The sequence below is a fragment of the Falco peregrinus genome, chromosome 5, assembly GCF_023634155.1.
Source record: "Falco peregrinus isolate bFalPer1 chromosome 5, bFalPer1.pri, whole genome shotgun sequence".
NCBI lineage: Eukaryota > Metazoa > Chordata > Aves > Falconiformes > Falconidae > Falco > Falco peregrinus.
Window position 1 is genome coordinate 54,896,234 of NC_073725.1, and position 18,508 is coordinate 54,914,741.

The 18,508-nt window shown below is 40.5% G+C and overlaps 1 protein-coding gene across 2 annotated transcripts in view; it reads left to right on the forward strand.

The window, feature by feature from the left end:
• Positions 1 to 450: 450 nt before the first annotated feature.
• LMBR1 (limb development membrane protein 1) overlaps positions 451 to 18,508 on the forward strand; it is a 76,870-nt gene continuing 58,812 nt past the window's right edge. Inside the window, exons 1-2 of one of the 2 annotated variants that reach the window (XM_055804275.1) lie at positions 451 to 777; positions 16,325 to 16,397. In XM_055804275.1, the coding sequence (XP_055660250.1) occupies positions 715 to 777; positions 16,325 to 16,397 (136 nt within the window). In that variant the 5' untranslated portion in view covers positions 451 to 714. The remainder of the gene's footprint in view (positions 778 to 16,324; positions 16,398 to 18,508) is intronic. The other variant, XM_055804274.1, reaches the window with a different exon arrangement.

An 18,508-nucleotide genomic window follows, 5' to 3' on the forward strand; every position in this document is an offset into this window, starting at 1 on the left:
GGGCTCTGACCCCTCCTCGCACCCGTCTCCTTGAGGGGCCTTGACGGGCAGGTGCGGGTGAACCCTGCGGGCGACCCCCGGGGCCAGGGCGGCTCTCACAGGTGACCTCCCTCACTAGGGGGGGGGCTCCTCCCTGGCCCTGCACCCGGAGCTCTTCCCCACCCAGCGCTGGCGCCTCCGGGGCCTCCGGTTCCCCGCCCCTCCGGGCTCCGCGGGGCAGGCCCCAGGCGGCCGCGGACCTGCAGGTCAAAGCGGCACCCCGCTGCGCGCCCGCTTCTCATCCCGGCCCCGCCCCTTCCTCTTAGCCCCTCCCCTGGGCGCCGGTTCGCCCTCCCGCCGCTTAGCCTTAGCCCCGCCCCCGCCTCGCCAGGTTTCACCACGCCTCCTACCCTTGAGCCCCGCCTCTCCCCCGGGCGGCTGGGGCGGGGCGTGCGCGGGGACGCTGCGTGGTGACGGAGCAGGAGGAGCTGAGGCGGTGCCGCTCGCCCTTCCTCCTCCTCCTCCTCCTCCTCCTCCTCCGCGCCCCGCCGGACGGTGACAGAGCGGCGGAGCCCGCCGCCAGCGCCGCTGCCGGGGCCAGTCAGCCGCTGCCAGGTCCCGGGGGAGCAGCCGGCGCTGCCGCTGGCCATGGTGGCCCGCCTGCCGCCGGGGGGGCAGGAGCAGGCGCGGCGGCGGCGGCCGCCATTGCGCGCGGGGGCCGCGGGACTATGAAGGATGGAAGCGGACGAGGTGACGATCCGCGAGCAGAACTTCCACAGCCAAGTGCGGGAGTACACGGTAGGCGGCACCGCCGGGCCCCCGCGGCACCCTCCCGCCTTCCTCCCTGACCTGTCACTGCGGTGCCCCCGAGGCCGCGCTGCCGCGGGACCCCCCTTCCCCGCCTGGCTGCGCCCCCCCCCCCCCCACCCGCCCGTCCCCTCGCCTGGCAGCCGCAGGCTTGTCCCGCTCTTTCCCTGCCTGACCTTGGCTGCTTTGCCCCCTTGCCCCCCAGCTCCCGTTTCCAGCCCGGGTCGGGTGGCCTGTCCCGTGTGGGCATAGCGGTGTGCGCCTCCCTGCCCCGGGCTGGGCGTGAGGGGGCGCGGGGGTGGGCGGGGGCGGTCCCAGCCTTACCCCGCCGTGGGTTTGGCTGTGCCTGCCGTGAGGAGGGGAAATAGCGTGCACACATGCAGGACGTGGCTGTGCTTCCGAACGTGTGTTCCTGTGCCCTGCGATATGCGTTCAACACCTCAGCCTTCGAGTGCAGCCGTGTTACTGTGCCGTGCGCCTGGGATTTCGTGTTACCGCTTGTGACCCTGAGACCCTCCTGTCTTGTGCTGTTTGCCACGGATGTGTGTAACCTTCATGTTTTCCCTAACCCCTCGTGTTGTTCCCAGTGCTGCTGCATGCCCTGGGCTCCCCAAGCGGAGCAATACGGAGCGCAGAACCCTGTGCTGTCCCATCTAACTCAGCCTTCTGTAGCCAAGTGCAACGCTACACTTCAACGTGCAGATGGACAGGGCTGTTGTGGTTTCCTCTCTGACTGCCTCGTAATTGTTTTCAGGACTATTCAAAGCTGACAGAGGTGTTTTGATGGGGCTTCTGTCTCTTCTGCTTCAGTTCAAGGAAGGAAGTATGTGCTGCACGTAGGAGACGTGCAGTGTTGTTCTGTGCACATGCTGTCCAAACTCAGCTGGGTAATTGCGTTCTCTTTGCAGTTACTGCTTTCTAAGAAAGAATGGATTTCTTGAATTCAAATACAGTTTAGTTATTTTAATTATTATTTTTGAGCTGTATCGGGAGACAATATTAAATACAACTGTTAACTGATTTATGTAGGCCTATGGCTAGGTTCTTTGATAACAGAGACTTGCTTGGACCCCTAGTGTGTTAATGTCTTTTCTATGTTTTATAAATCCCTATATCAAGACCTTTTTTCTTCTGGTGAAGTATTAAATTTCTGGAATATTTTTTCTGGAGCGCTAAACAAGTCCATACGAAGAGAACTGTCGCTTTACAAGATTTTCTGGATCTTCTGTGTTTTGTGAGTGGAATGTCATGAGAGGGGCATAAAAGGAAATACTTTCTTCTAAAGAAGTCTCTAAGCATTATCCTAGTCTCTTTTATGCTATGAAAATGCAAGTGTATACACAAATCATGCATTCCCTTCTGGATGCTAGCAGGTATCTTTTTCCCTGGTGTCCGTTCTTCCATTTTTATTTCTTTGTGTGCTAATTATCTCCTATTTACATCCACCAGTCTTGTTCAGATACATTGTATGCTACATATTGTGCTTTTGTACCTGGTAGGGTGCACAGATTTTGAGTCTGAAGGAATGGCTGTGTGCAGCCTCTCCAGGTACTGTTACAAACAGTGAAGGTTAATAAATTCTTGGAGAAGTAGCCTATCTATGCTGCAGTCACTTCCCTAAAACTTTTTTAGCCTATTTAAAGCAATTGGTAACTCTTCCCCTTGGTAGTCATATAAGAAATCACATAGACATAAATAACTTTCATTTTAGAGGTGCAGTGTTGCTTTATTTGGACAGTGGAGGCAGAATATTCTTGCTTTTGAAACTGTACTTTGTGATCTTTAATATTGATGACAAACCATCTATATTATGTTCAATCAGTGGGGATAATAATGACAATTTTGCCTTTTAAATCATGCGTTGTTACAGTTGTGATCTTGTCTTTAATTTATGTTGGAAGACCACAGGGTTTTATGAGTGCATGAACTGCTGCCATCCACAGCTGAGTGTCCTTGTGACTCTCACATGCTGCAAAAGTGTATTGCAAGTTTGATTACACTTGTGGTTAGTTTAAGCATATTGAAGTACACAGAGTGTGTTGCTTACATGTACCATTATGTCAACATCCTGTCCTAATCATTCATGCTCTTGCTGGTCATGAAGTTATATGGTGAATATAATTTCTTAAAATATGCAAGAAGACAGTTGTGCGGGTAGTGGGTGTAATCATCAGCCCCTCAGCTGGAGGAGGGAACATGGAGTTCTGACACATGCACAAGACTTTCGTTCCAGTTGCAGGTAGGCTGGGGGAAGTGAAGCAGTTAATAGAAGGATTTGATGTTTGTTGCATAATTTTACAGTGGAGGAAATGTCTGTATGCCTGTAAGGAGCAAGTTGGGTTTGTGCAGTTTGGGAGTTTTGTCTTTGGAGATCTAGTTGTGTGGCACAATCTGTACTGGAAGCTAAAATGATATATTAATGGGAGAAGAGAAACCAAACTAAGTTGATGTAGTTAAAAAGAAAACCCTTTTCACTTTTCTTTTACAATTTTTCTTCATTTTCTTTGAATAGATACAGAATTTCTAGATTGTGCTTTCTGATGGAGTCCTAAGGGCACACTAAGTTTAACTTCAGTTAAGAATTCATCTATTCTTTGAACTGACAAGCTACAAAGTTTTCCATCAAGTTGTGTTATGTAACAAAAAAATAAAGGCCTGTTATCCTTCTGCTGGTGGTACTTGTCTGTAGGTGCCAACTTCTGCTAATTCCACCTTGAAAAGACAAACGTTTTTGACACATTTATAGATTGAGCAAGGGTAGTAGAAGATGATTTTTTACAAAAATAAATCCTTCATCTGCTTTCGAGGTGACTGTCTCTGTGCTTTAATGATTAATTTAATTCGGGCCCATTCAGGCTTGACCTCATTTGGAGTGTCTGTATGGTACCTGTTTTTTTTCAAGAGGGTGTCTGTCTGCAAGAAAATAATGTATTTTGTTTCTTCATGAGGATGCTCTTTTACTTATAGAAGGCTAACTCCCTAGCTTAGTTTCAGCACGGCATTTCAAATGTGAGTCTGCCATGCAGAGGACCGGTTGTTTGAAACAGTTGCAGAGAACACCCAGACTTTTTCAGACTTCTATGAACTTTTAAAATTCAGATTGAGTGAAGTAAAAGTGGAGATGGAGAACTGATGACCCAGTATAAGAGAATGGCACAGCCGTAAGTTTGCTCAAAGTCAATGAGAGCCTTGACTTCAATAAAGCCAGAATCATTCACAGTTCTGACTAAAAAGGGCATATATCTAAAAAGAAACTTTAGTTGATTACAAAATATAGAGGAATGTCTGTGTTCTGCACTTTGTCAGCATTTGTATGAGAGAGGTTTAAAGGCCAGACAATGTTCTGTGCTGGTCTGATACTATCTGTTACTTTTGTACACGTAATTGGCTTGCCTTTCTTAGGCTTTAGATGCATTTATAGTTCGCTGAGACCTGGAACATTTATGGAAGATATTTAAGCTTTTAGAAAACTGCTTTTCCCTTGTGTCCTGTTGGTATGTCTGTTTATACAATGTAATTATAAAGTGTTCCATTTTCTGCTAGTATTGTTGTGAGCTGTTTTTCAGAAAAACGCAAATCAAGTAAGTGCAGTGATTCTGTTTCTTTGCGTTCCCTTGGGTATACTCTTTTTAGAATATTTTTACACTCCTCTTTTCCCAGATTGAGTCTTCTATTCTGGAATATTAGCTTGTATTTTTAAAATTTAGATCTAACTTTTGATGTTATGTTTTCCATTTACAAAATGCTGGATTTTGAGTTTGTAAAAACATGCACATACGCTTGGTTATGAGGTTTCCTTGGCAAAATAAACACACTGTGCTTGCGTTTGTGGTGTGGGGAAAACTGTGGAAGAAAACAATTTGGTGACTATAGAATTACAAATTGGAAAGTTTAAGAACTACTATAGTATGTTTGGAAATGACTTAATAAATACCTAATGAAAAAAAATCAGTCCTGGTAGAATAAGTTAAAATGCAAAAGTGTTATTATAATTGTTCCATGGAAGTCCAGGCAGATGTTGAAGCTGGTGTAATATATAGTTCTATGATTATTAGTGTCAAACGCTTCTATTTGAAAGACTAAATATTTTCAGAGGTAAGCTTCAGATGCCAGATGTTTAGCAAAACTTAGTTTCTCTAATTCTTAATGCAATTCACTATACAAGAAGGCTTTTTTTGGTACCATACCACTTTTAAAAATTAAATGTGGGGTGCTTTTTTTTTTTATTTTTTTGCTACTAGTGATACAATGGTTATTTGCTGTGTATATGTATGTCAATCTGAATCTAAAAATAATGTGCAGCAGTTCAGAAAGTCCTTTTTAGGTAGTTGCAACTGTGTCATGTCTTTGATTTTTTGGTTTTGTTTGCAGCTTCAAACTAACACCACTGGCTCTGTTTTCTTCTCTGGTTTCTTTTTGTGCCTTTTATCCTCTTGTCCCGTTTTGGGGTAGAGAGGTGTTTGGGATTCTTCTGTATGAACTAATGCAGCGTGGTTCCTGCTGGCATTTGTCCCCTATAGGCTATAAAATGAGAACACTGATTTGAGCACTGTACTCCTGCTGGTAGTGTGCTTTTCTTCCTGAGCAGTTTTGCTTCCTTAAATTTATGTTCCAGACAAAATCTTCACAGGCTATTTTTTACACCAGAAGTGATGGTATTCTGATAATGGGCCAGGAAGAAAATGCTGATTAGAAGCATGGGTGATTTTTTAAGAACAAACCTATTACAAATACTGAATTAGTTTTGTTTGAATGTTTCTGCAAGTTTATCAATAAAATTGATGCCTTTCAATTTTTTATCTATATGCTGAAATGTTGGAGTAGTTTATATCTTAAATGGCTTCTTGTATCTCAAAAATAACTTTTGCATAGGTTTCTCAGTATTGCTTTTTTTTTCTTAAATATTTTAGAAAAAAATTGTAACTGAATGAAGAAGTATTTGTGGTAGTGGGGTGAGATATAAGGCTCAAAGATAGGTGCACATGTAATGGAATTAAGTATATACAATGTTGGCATCATTCAGTCATCTTAAAAATATATCTTTACTTGTAAACATGGGTGTTGTACTGAACTTTAAGAAGTGATGAGCCATCTTCTGGCTGCTGGTCCTGGTGAATCCATCTGGAATCAATAGGCATCTCCAAATACTTGGCAAAGACAAGTGGATAGAGGGATGCGTATTCCCCGAACAGGAACAACTTTTGTAGAGTTCCACTTTTTCTGTTTACATAAAATAAGCATGAAAGTTACTATTAAGTTACAAGTCCAAATAATTAGTTTTGAACACTGGTGTGCTGCTTTGTGGTAGCAGTTGACCAAAAGGGCAACACCACACTTTGTGGAAGGTACAGACATCTGATTAAGAAAGTTTAGATTAAGGTGTAAAGTAGATTTGAGAAAATCTAATGAAAAGTGAAAGAACTGACAGCAAACAAAGCCTGCTATTGATTAAAAGGCCAAGACAAGCATATCCATCTTGAGTTTTTTTGGATGGCTGGTCATGTAGAGGGACTGGACAAGATGGCAGGATGTAACTGAGAGATCGTAGGCTTGTAATGAACGTCTTAATCTTTGCTGTGATGTAGGGATACTGAATGTGTTTGAATTTATAAGCACAAGACTCTCTGGAAAGAAGCGTTTTCAGAGATGTTGAGGAGGGTTGAGGGGTGGGTGAAGCAGAAAGCAGAGCAGCAGAGGAGATGGTGGTAATGTCAGAGTGGAGATTGAATCTGAAGCATGTTGCCAGTGAAGTTATAAGTGAGAATTCAGTTCTGGTGACATAGATGGAAATTTGGGTTAAGGAAGACTATGTAAAGAAAACATTTCATTTGGTATAAGCTGACTGCTTTTATTTGGAGGTTATATAAGTGTTTTTTTTTTTTTTTTAACTGCAGGGTTTTCTCCTTTCCTGTCTTTCACTATCCCCTATTTAATGTGATATTTTTCCTCATTTTGGAGGGCAGTGATAACTCGATTAGAAGGTCTTAACTTCTGCAATACTCTTTGCATTCTCCCCCTTACTTTGAAAACCACTGAAGCTTTCCTATAAACATGTCAAATGACTTCCTGGTAACATTAATGTGCGAGAATTTGCATAACATAACACAGGAACAGGAGAGACTTTGAAAGTCATGACTGTAGTTTATGTTTTTATGCATGTGATAATTAACAGCCTTGGTTGTTGCATCACTCTAGCAGGTAAGCATACAGCTAGGTGGAGATGACCTGGTATAAGTTACTGCTGTAACCCCCTTATTAGTCATCACATGACAAGTGAAATTGCTTCATATGTTCAGGAGCTTTGATCTGTTGCTCTTTGGGGCCCAATTTGGTCTATGAAGATGCTGACAAAAGTCACGTTGATGTTTCATCAACTTGGTGTTGAATATGCATTGCAGTATTGCTGAGCTGCTTCCCACACAGAGGTTTCTAGTTTCTTGATTAACTGAATATGTTAAAAATTATTTCTAACTACCATCAACATAGTTCCAAGAAAATACTGTTTTAATATTTGAGCACTTTGATAATAACTTGGCTTTGAAAATTTTGATTAACTGGAAAATATTATTCCACAGAAAATTGTTTCAGTTCCTCTGTTTCCGTATCACTTGTGCTCTCCATAGCAAGTAGAATGTGTATAGATGGCATTGAAATCAGTGTATGGCTGAGTTTAGTATAGAGGATGGAAGCAGCATGTGTCTAAGATTTCTTTCCCCCTTCACCTTCTTGGTTTATAGTGGTGTGGTTTCCACTGTTAGGCTTCACAGTTGTCACTGAAATGTGGTGCTTCACAGTTCTACTGTTGATTTTTAAGTGCCTGTTTATGCCCTAAGTATCCCATCTTTTCCATTACCTGTAACTGTACTTTCAGTGTATTTGGCTGATGGGAAGAATTGATGCCGATGAGTTTCTGTTGAGTTTGACTACAGCAACATGTCTAAAATTTTGGCTGAGTTTCAAACTGTGATATGTCCAGTAGAGAGTCTGCACAATTGGTGAGAATTATGAAAACAATGCAAGTGTTGCCATTTAAATATACTTGTGTTTTGGCAGTGGTGGTGGGGAAAAAAAAGTGTGCTACTTGAATCGTAAGGTATGTATGTATGTGTGAGAAGACAAACAAATGTATTTCTATGAGTTAGGAGGAGAAAATTCATTAGCTCTGTCTTCTAAGATAGGCATCTTGCCCTGGAAATTATTATTAGCCAAAGAAGCTGCCTTAACACAAATAGATTGTTTATCAAGTTTGTTATATTAATGAGACTTCTGAGGTTATTTTTTCAGAAAAGAGTTTTTAATGGAATGACTCTGTGAAGTTTCAATATAACTGGTTATTATAGCCTGTCTGTAAAATGTTTAATAATACTTTCATTCAGTGGCAGAATGCTAGTATGATCTAGGTTGGTGCTATTGGCGTTAATTCTAGAGGGTGTTTTTACATCATGTACTAATGCTGAAAAATATTCTTGAATCTGATTTTAATGGCGTTGCTGTAGCCCATACAGGTCAAAGAAAAATGACTTGCAGTCATTCTTTGAGGAATTTTGAGTGTATTACTGGGTATAGAATTCAGTACCCTGAACAGAGGTATTTTGGGCCTATTACTAAGGATCATGGAGGTGGTGTAACATTTTTTTTCCCCTTTACCCAGAACATAAATACATTCCCATTAAGTATATAAAAGGGAACATAAAAGCTAACAAATTTATGTGTTGATTTGAATTCCTTCATTAGTTTGAAGTGAGGCTCTGCTGCTGGTGACATTAACGTGAAGGTAGTTTAAGTAAATGACACATGGAAGCTACCTGCTGAAGGGCTCTAGATTTTTTTATCTTCAGCTAGCAGTATTTCTAGCACACAGAATATAGTTTTGGAAATGTCATACTTTGTTAGATCCTGGAATTTTTCCCTAGGTGAGCAAGTCTAGGCACCCAGCCTCTGAACTACTTATGATTTCTTAATAATTTAGTAACCAGCAAAAAACCATGGGTCATCCTCTTGCACATACTTTAAGCCAGGGAGGAGTCCTGAGAGGAGACCATACACGTGGGGGAAATCATAGGTGTGGAGGGCTGTGTTAATGAGTTCAATTAATCTGTAGTCATAAGACATATTTGACATTTTCTCATAAGCTTGAATTTAGTGTGTCGCTAAGCCTGTCAGGCTGGCTGGATTAGAGGGAACTTTAATCACAGAGCACAGAGTTTTTAAGAATAAATAGTTAATATCTCATTTTTGAGAAAAATGAGATGGCCAGAGCAGATGATACTATGAATGCCAAGCTCAAACTGAGAGAATAGCTAAAAATTTTAGTTTTCTTTAGTGTGCATAGTTTGTTACAGGTAACTTACTGTTGACACATCCAAAACAGGTGGAACACCTTGTTTGCTTTATAGATGTTGATGGGACAATGGAGTTATTAGAAATAAACCAAGCAGAACTACTTGTCTCCACCTGTGTTTTCTTACTGCTTATTCCTGCCGTCCTTTCCACAAGTAAACAAAAGTAGTTGCCAAGTGGGACAGTAGGAGGAAGATTTTTAGTTGCTGTGTGGCATTTTAATGCGCATTAACATCAGCATCAGAGCAGTAAGATGGGTGTATAATGCTATGTTTAGTTGTTTTCTGTTCCAGAAATTAAACTCCAGAAGTGCAACACTACTGTTTTTCTGTAGGTAGTAAACCCAGTCAAGCAAAACTCTGACAGTTCAATTTTCAACTCTTAAATGTGTTCTTTAGACATATTCTACAGGGTGGTGTTACCAAGAGTGACCTCTACCTTTTCTCTACGCTGTTTTTTCTATTTAGGGGAAAGAACACATTCCGTAAAGTAACAGCAAGAAGTGGAGATATTCTTCATTATATTCTTCATAATGTCTGTAGCTACTATTTTTTGCATATCCTTTGCATAGAAATGCTGGTGGATTTAATAGCAGTCGCTTTTTTCTTTTAATACTGATGCAGCCACTTTCTTTGAAAGCTTTTTTTCTTTACTTACCTTATTCCTTAGTTTTTTGGAGCTTCTTGATCTTTCATTTCATACATAGCATAGTAAAATGCTGTTTACTTGTCTGTTTTGCTCTGCCAGCTTTACTCTCCCTGTTCTAGACGCTAGTATGCAGTCAAGTGAGAGGAAATGATCACTTGTCTGCTTTGATGCTTTTCAAGTAGAAATCTTGAATCTGTGTTTTGCATTTGGAAGTGTATTAAATCCAAGAGCATTGCTAAGGTCTGTGACTTCTTTCTCCAAGAGAGTTCTGTGGTGGTTCCTTATTGCTAAAAGCTGTTGTTCTGTAAGATGTACAGCTTTTTCATAGTGGGAGGACATCCCTGACACAGTCCTGCAGGGGTTTGTGCTTACACTAATACTTCTAAACACATTAATAATGACCTGGAGAAGGGTATAAATTATGAGGTGACAAAGTTTCTAATGGTGCTGATTTATTCAGGATAATAGAAAAGAAGGCTGACTGGACTGCAGCCTTCTGCTCAGAAGAGGATCAGCTATGACATCAGACTAGGTTACTTAGGACTTGAAAACATCCAAGGATGGAGATTTTACAACCTTGCTGGGCAACTGGTTGTACTGCTTGGCTTTCCTCAGGAGGGGATTTCTACTCACCTCCAGTCTCATCCTCCCACCATGCACCACTGTCAAGAGCCCAGCTCTGCCACCTTAATGATCTCCTCGTAGGTACTGACAAGCTGCTGCCAGGTTCTCCTGAAGCCTTGTTGCCCTTGGGCTGAACAAGCAGAGGTCCTTCAGCCTGTCTGCAACCAGGCAAGTGTTCCAGCCTGCTGACCATCTTGGTCATCTTCCTTGTTGCAATTGCCGATGTCTTTCCTATATTGGGGGCTCAAACCTGGACATAGCAACTACGTGTGAATGTTGACTGGAGAGAGATAATTACTTCCTGTGATTATTGGCTTTGCTTCTGGTAATATAGCCCAGGATGCTCTTTGGAATGTTTGCTACCAGGGCACGCTGGTTGTCAGATATTGAACAATTACTGGACACTGCAGCTGTATGCTTTTTTCCTAGTATAAACTACAGCTGTATTCCCTGCACAACAGTTGGGAAGAATACCATGCTATATAAATAAAAAGTGTTGCTCTTTCTGTACACAAAAATGCAGCTTTTAATGCACATGAATTACAATTGTGAAACATGGTAGTGTCTTGTGCATAAGGGGAAAAAAGAGAGAATCTTGTATATTTTGAGCATGTTCTTTCTTAGCATGAAAGTGTTGCTCTAGCACTTGCAACAGAAGATGATGCTTTATCAAGCTGAGGCATGAATTTCAGTGCCAAAGTTTTAAAGCTGATCTTCAGTAACTGTCAGTAGGGATAAGTACCATGTAATTTGAGTTAGTTCAGATCTGTACTGCTCATGTTTGATGCTGGACTCTTCAGTGCCAGCCCCTTAGATGCACATAGTTATGAACTGAAATGCGTGCAGTTTATCTCTAGCTCAATTCTCAGAGGAGCCGAGAACTGTCTGGTACAGATCCAAAAGTATCACTTGGATCATACTTGGATGACTTTGGATGACAGATCCAAAAGTATGACTCTGTGGAAGAGCTGGATACAAGATGCCTAAGAATGTAGTGCAGTGCATCTCCAAAAGTAGCCTCTCAGCGTGTCTAGTTGTATAATCTTAAGTGGGAGCAGAAGGTACTTCCTTTCCCAAATGAAGATGAAGAACTCCAAGCAAAGACAGCGTTATTTTTGATCGTCCTATCAAAGGTTGTATTAATCCATGCAAAGCGATGTGAAGTTATATGCTCGAGGTTTGAAGACTTCTTAATATGAGTCCTGTTAAAAGGCAGCCCACAGATGCAGCATAGAATCTATGCATTTTGTTTTCAGTTACTACTGAGTAGTGTGGAGCGGGGAACACACATATTAAGAAATGCTTTGCTTGACGGGCTATAACCATATAAAATTTTCAAACCCCTCTTAATTTCCTTTGTATTTTGATGCAGCTGGTCAAATGTGGACTGAGTGTATTTCCCCTGTAATGTGAAAACTTGCCATAGCTGGGTTTAAAGCAGCTTCTCAGGAGCAGTCTTACCTATAGCAACAGATCCACAACTAGTTTTTCTCTCTAAAGCCGGAATGGATTTAAGGAAATAATTTTAAAGATTGGAAGTTATTGTGTGGTGTTTTTTTTTTTTTAATTAACACTGTTGGGGAATGTCAGAAATCCCATCTCATCAGTTGTGTACATTCTCTGCACAGTGTCTTCCCCGTCTTCCTCAAGTCAAACCTGGAAAAGCTTCATTTGAGCCCCAGTGACAAACTCGTTGCAGAGAACTTGGGTCTATGAGGAATACAGCTTGTCCTAAATTTGCTGTGCTTGCAGCATCCTTAACTTTTGTCAGCTCTTGTACAGATAGGTGATGGTATAAACCGCTGCTTTTTGGTTGAAAACATAGTTTGCAGTATGATTGGAATTCAGCACTGTATTGGCTTCAATACTGTTGCGTATAATAGTTTTCTGAAGAAAAGATGGAATTCAAGAGTATAGGCTCTTCTTTAACTGAAGGTATTGATACAGCTTCATGTGTGGTGTTCCTTTTTCATTAGTGCCCTATGTTAGTATGACTACCTATGTTTTTTAATAAGTGATCAGAAATGAAAATTGACAGATGATTTAGGGTACTACGGACATATGTACATGTGAATTTTCCCTCTTCCAAAGGTTTTTTAAGAAAGTCCAATTAGGGGTTGTTAAGAACTGTATTTGTGAAGCCACATGATGTGGTAGGGAGTTTCTTTTGCATATGCCAAGGGCTACATCCAGGAAATACATTGAAAGGTGTTTCCTAAGCTAGGGTCAGCATGCCTTAGTAGAAGAGCTGTAAAGTGAGTAAGAAACTGGCTGCAGTACACATGACAACAGATTGTATTTTGGGGAAAAAAGCTACTATTAATTTTCCTCGGGTGTCAGTATTAAGAGCAATCTTGCTCAACTTAGGTGAAAATGAATTAAAACATTATGGTGTTAGCAGAAAACCCATTCTTTAGGAGATACAGTCCATACGAAGGAGGGTTAGAACATGGTGCAGAAAGGACTTGATGACCCCCAAATAATAGATGTAGTATGAAATTAAGGTGTGGTTTTTAAAAGGGGGGGGGGGGAAGGCACAGTGATGAACTTGAACCCTAAAAACAAGTTTCTACTGTAACTTGAGAGCTGCTCTGATGGAAGCAGTTGGAGGGGTCAGCATGGGTGGATTCAGTGATCAGAGGATAATGCCAAGTTGCTAGTGTGATTCTTAGGTGAACATGTTGAAGTATTTTCAGTACAGAAAGAAGGGCTTAGTGCTGTTCTGTATAGCCATAAGAGCTTACCTGGAATGTTGCATACAAGCCCAGCCGTTCATAATCGAGAAATGTGAACTGAACTGAAGCTAGAACAAGTACAAACAAGGGATTTTTTTTTTTATTTTATTTTTTTTTGGGGTAGTACAAAAATATCCTGAAACAAAGAACAGTGAGAGGAGTAAGAATTCAGGATTGCAGTGTGACAGGATGGTGGAGTCTGTTCTTTGGCTATCGTGGGCAACACATTCCTTTTCCCCAACTTAACTGAGTTCCACTCTAAAAATAGTTAGGATGCTGGCTTTTGTTACTCCCTTTAGAAAGCTATTCAGAATGCATGCTTAGAAACACTTCGGGATTGTAGATTTCACCAAGGATAAATTGAAACTGAAGTAATATTTCTGAGTTTGCTTATTGACTTGTCAGTATGAAGGACTTGTAATTTATGAATTCTCTTTTTTTAAGATTCTGAAGCTTTCACTGAGTAGAATTTACTTATTTTTCTTGCCGGTCATTTTAAAATTACATGAATTTTCAGTAATAAACAACTGTAACAAATATTTATAAAATCATTTTCAGTTCTGAAAGGAGTAGACGGATAATTGCACCAAGATATATAGTTACACCTTATTGCTGAGTTGCAAAGTAGCTGTCATCTAAAACTAGAAATACGATGTTTGACAGTTCATATTACTGGACAGCTTTCATTTGCTGTGCCATCAAAATACCTCAGTTATCTTAGTGGTACCTTGTAAGTACAGACCCACATTTTCATTGTAACCTTGCTATCCTTGCTATCACAGATAGAAGTCATCCATTTTATTTGAAGATACCAAGAAGATTGCAGTAATTGTAATTACAAAAAACCCTTCAAGTAAATTCTTGCCTTAAATAAAAGTAAACTAAAAATGAACTTAACTAGATCTTTATTTTGCACAGGGGCAGTGTTATTTGGGTCTGACAGATTATTTTTTTTATGTGATACCTGATTTTCAAAAGTGGATGCCTAAAATCAGGTGTTTCTATCCGTAGCCTTTTGCTTATTTTCAGAGGAACTGGAAACTTAGAGAAGGACTCTCTTTCAGCACTGGCATTGCGTTTTCTGATACTGATGGGACAAGCTGCGTCAGAGTACTCTGAAAACCCAAGGCTATTCTCAGTTTATTTTGTTTTTCCTGTTTAAAAAATACTGTACAAAAGAATGTTCTGTTATCTTAATAGCATTCTTTATTAATGAAATTATTTATTTAAAGAATTCAATTCCTTAGCGAAACCTTTTCCACTTTGAGGCATCCTCTAGAGCACTGGGGTCGTGAACTGTATTCAGATGAAATATTTGAATTCGGATCTAGCTCTGAAATCTAACTTTCTGCATCTGTATTTCAGATACGTATCACCAGTGTGTGTGTGTTGCCTGCACAGAGAATGAGCTCAGCTGCCACTTTCAGACCTATGGCACTGTAATACTCCCAGGAGACAACCGTATGGCTGTTGCAGGCACCCAAATGCCATATTCAAACACTTCCTTTATTTATTTATTTATTTTTAAAATCTAAAATGCGCAACTACACAAAATAACTCCTCATTTATTTTTATTAGCATTTCTTAAAAAGTCTGTCTTTCTTGATTGGGTGATACATTCTGCCCCCCCTCCGATTCTGCTTTGGATATAATATGCTTATTTAGATGTAACTTTTTAAGGGCTATCATCACTACCTTCACTTTCACGTTTTCCTTTCACTTAGGGTACCTCTTCTGCTTCTTAATTTTTTAAGACAGTGAGTTCTTAAAACAACAGATCTTTAAATGGTTGATTAAAGAAGTAGATCAACTATTGCCTGGTAAAGTAATTTTGCAATTTCAGACCACAAAGGAGATTAAAGCTCAGACTGAAGCAGAACCCATTTAGGGTGCTAATATTATGAATTGCAGATCCAGGCAGGGCCAATTGAAAAAAATAAGAATCTTGTATGGGGTAACAGGGGAAACTCACTTTAATGGTTAAATCTGCTAGAACGGTTTTGCCAGATTCAATTGGTTAACTGCTGTGTGTTCAGGCTTATTAGGTCGCTCCTCGTATTGAGCACAAGCAAAAGAATCTTGGCAGTTTGGGCTACTTCAGCTAGTTTCTCAGCTTGTGGTGTGCAGGTAATCTGTTTCCTGCAAGCCAGCAGAAAGCAGGAGGCACTGGTGGTATGCAGCACTGTGCGCTGTGACTGCTCAGGTACCAGTGAAGGCTAAGGGCCACAGCAGGGCTGAATGGCATGCTTCGTTCTTGTTTCATTTCTGACTGACTCACATTTTTAATAGGTATCAACAAACCAGATTAAGGAAGCAGTGTCAAGCCACTGGTGCCTCATTCAGGAGCAAATAAATGTGTTTTTTCGTTTCCCACAAAGGCTTGGAGGGTTAAACTGTTTTGCTGTTCAATTACTTTCCTCTAAGCATTCCAACATACTTTAGGTGTTTTGGTCTTACCTTATTGTATTGAATTTTAAATGCTAAATCTTGGAAACAATTTGATGAAGTCATGGTGTGGGCTCAAGGTACCTCTGACCTAAATAAGCCACCTACTTTATGAGGAGGGAAATTGTGCCCTTGGTCTCTGAACGTAAAGGAAACATCATGTTTGACTAGCTCATGCTTGGCTTAGGCAACCACTGTAGGCAGATGAGTCTCGCTTGGGTGAAATGTCACCTGGAACCTGTTTGATTCAAGACATGATGGAAATAATAAACATAACTGCTTTCTTCTTTCCACTTATGTTGATAGTTTACTCCAAAGTAGATTGTATTTTATGCAGTGGGCTCTTGAAGATTACCCTTAGCTTACATGTGAAGGGAATACAAAGCGTGTTAACTTTTACAACTCGAGTGGATTCAAACTTCAGAAAAACAACCCACCCCACCCACCCCTCCCCCAAACAAGAAACTGCGCTGTAAATAAGACACTCTTCTTAATTTTAATGTAAAACTTGCTGGCCATATAATTGATCCAATGCCTGTTATTCTAATTAAACTGTTCTCAATGGGCTTAACTTTCTATTAATAAGATATAAAATGTAAGTGTTGGCATTTACATAGAATTACATAGAATGCGCTTTTGTTGATCTGAATTCAATTTTAAGTTGTTGTTACTGCATTTTCTGTTTATTCTTATTATAATCCAGGCATTTCTTCACAACCTAATAAATGCAATGTGTTTTTTTCCAGATCTGTTTTCTTCTATTTGCTGTTCTCTACATAGTTTCCTACTTTATAATCACAAGATACAAAAGGAAAGCAGGTAAGCACAGACTTCTTCATAGATTCAAAAATAATTCTGTTCTTCAAGTAAATAGGTGATGCTTTTTCTCTCTGCCTGCACAAGGAAAGCAGAACTAGCTCTCTGAACAAAGGTGTTTCTCAGGCTGCTGGTCTATGGCAGCTTGGACTGGTCTGACTGTATATGCTGCTTTATTGCCCTCTGTTCTGCTCCCTTTGTCCCCGAGCCATGAGTTCCTGTCATCTCCCTTGTGCTTCCTCTGGCAATTCTCAGACCCTTCAATGTGCCTTCTAGCATCAGCAACCGAGGAAGGGAGTGCACTTGAAGCATCTCAGAAGAGGATCAGTGAGTGCTGTCCATGGCACTCTGCGATTGAGTGAGAGTGTGTGGCTCTTGTAGAGGTGGTGTGGATGGCAACAATCAGTTGTTCTGTTGTGGCTTGCCGGGGCGCCTAAATCTTAACTGTTTTGAGGGGGAAGAAAGTGGAAAATTTCAAGTAGACACTTCTGCCTCCCTTGCCTTTAGATTCTGTTGTTCTCCTTTCATGTCAACTTTTCCAGAATAAGTATCTTCAGGCTGTGTTCTAGCACCAAGATCAAGTTCAGAGCTTTAGCTGGTAAAGTGAAAAGGCTGCCTGTAATACAGAAGTGAAGCAGCAGATTTCTTCTAAAAATCCTGCTTTGCTCAGTTACTGTTAATTCAGTGTTTTTAAGCTGTTCCTTGTGAACTCACCACTGAAGTCTTACTCCTTGAGATAACCCTGTTGGTTGGTGGTGGGTTTTTTTTTTTTTTTTTTTGGTTTACTTTGGAAACGGCGTCTGCCTGAAACTAGTCTGTAGGAACCCCTGTCATTTTCTTCTGTATTTCTTCTAAAGACAAATAGCATAAAAATCTGTATACGGTGGCAGAATCTTTGACTCTTGACAGCTTACCTGGGACTGTGTTGTTTGGTAAGAGTCGGTCATACTGGAGAAGCATTCTTATGCATTATGATTTTGGCACTTTGAACTTTAAGGGCAACTGTTTATTGAACTATAACGACCTGTGTTACGATAGAGCTGCTTTCATAGATGGATTCACATTTAAAAAAGTAAACTCTTGAAGAAATGTGATACCTTTAAAAAAAAGTGCATCTCTTTAAACATAGGAAGTAAGATGGATATGATTTTCTGATCCTGGTATGTACTTTGGATACTATGAAGCTGCTGCCATTTGGAGATAGGGAAGAACAGGGACGAGGAGCGGGTTTGTCAAACACTGTTGGATGTAAAGACACTTTTATTATCTTTTGGCAGCTGATCTCATCAGCTGAGAGGAACTGCTTTGCAGCTGTCGTAACTTTATGAAAGCTGTGTGAACATTTATGTAGACAAACTTTGTAGCCTGCTAGGATCTTCCTGAAAGGATAAGTTTGAAGAGTTAACACATCTGGAATTCTTTCAGGACAAACTGTTTGCTGTTTCTACAACAGGCTCTTTAGCCAAAATGATTCATAAGAGACCTTGACTTAGTCTCTCAAAACACCCTGAAATTCCCATCAAATAAACAGAAACAATAACTCAATGTACTTTCCAAGAAGAATTTGAAAATAGTATGATGTTAGTGACTACATGTTTATTTCAAGTGTGTGCATGACTCTTAAGAACTTGAAACACCTGGCTTTATTTATTTTTAGACTTTTAATAAATTTGAGTTACCTCTCACAGAAAATCTGGGAGACTTGAAAGAAAAAAGCTGACTAAAATTATTTCAAATGTAGAAATGTGTATATTTGTGTACAGATAGATATGTGTAGAGAAGTATGTAGAGAATAAATGAAGGATATACTAGTGATTGACCTCTGAGTTATATGTTGATAATATTTCAAAAATTTGGAATATTAATTAAGTGAACAAAAATGGTCTAAAATGTGAAATACCAGAAAAGAAGCCATGGTACCTTAAATCCAAAACAAACAAGAACAACAGTTCTCCTTCCCCTGCCTCCCCAAATCCCCAGGTGTCAGGAGGAGGATGAGTAAGGGGAAGCAACTGAATGGTCATCACTACTGTTCTGGGTATGCTTTCTTGTCTTAAAAATGCGTAAATTCTGACAATGAAACATCTATTTAGGGATTTATAGTAGTAGTTAGT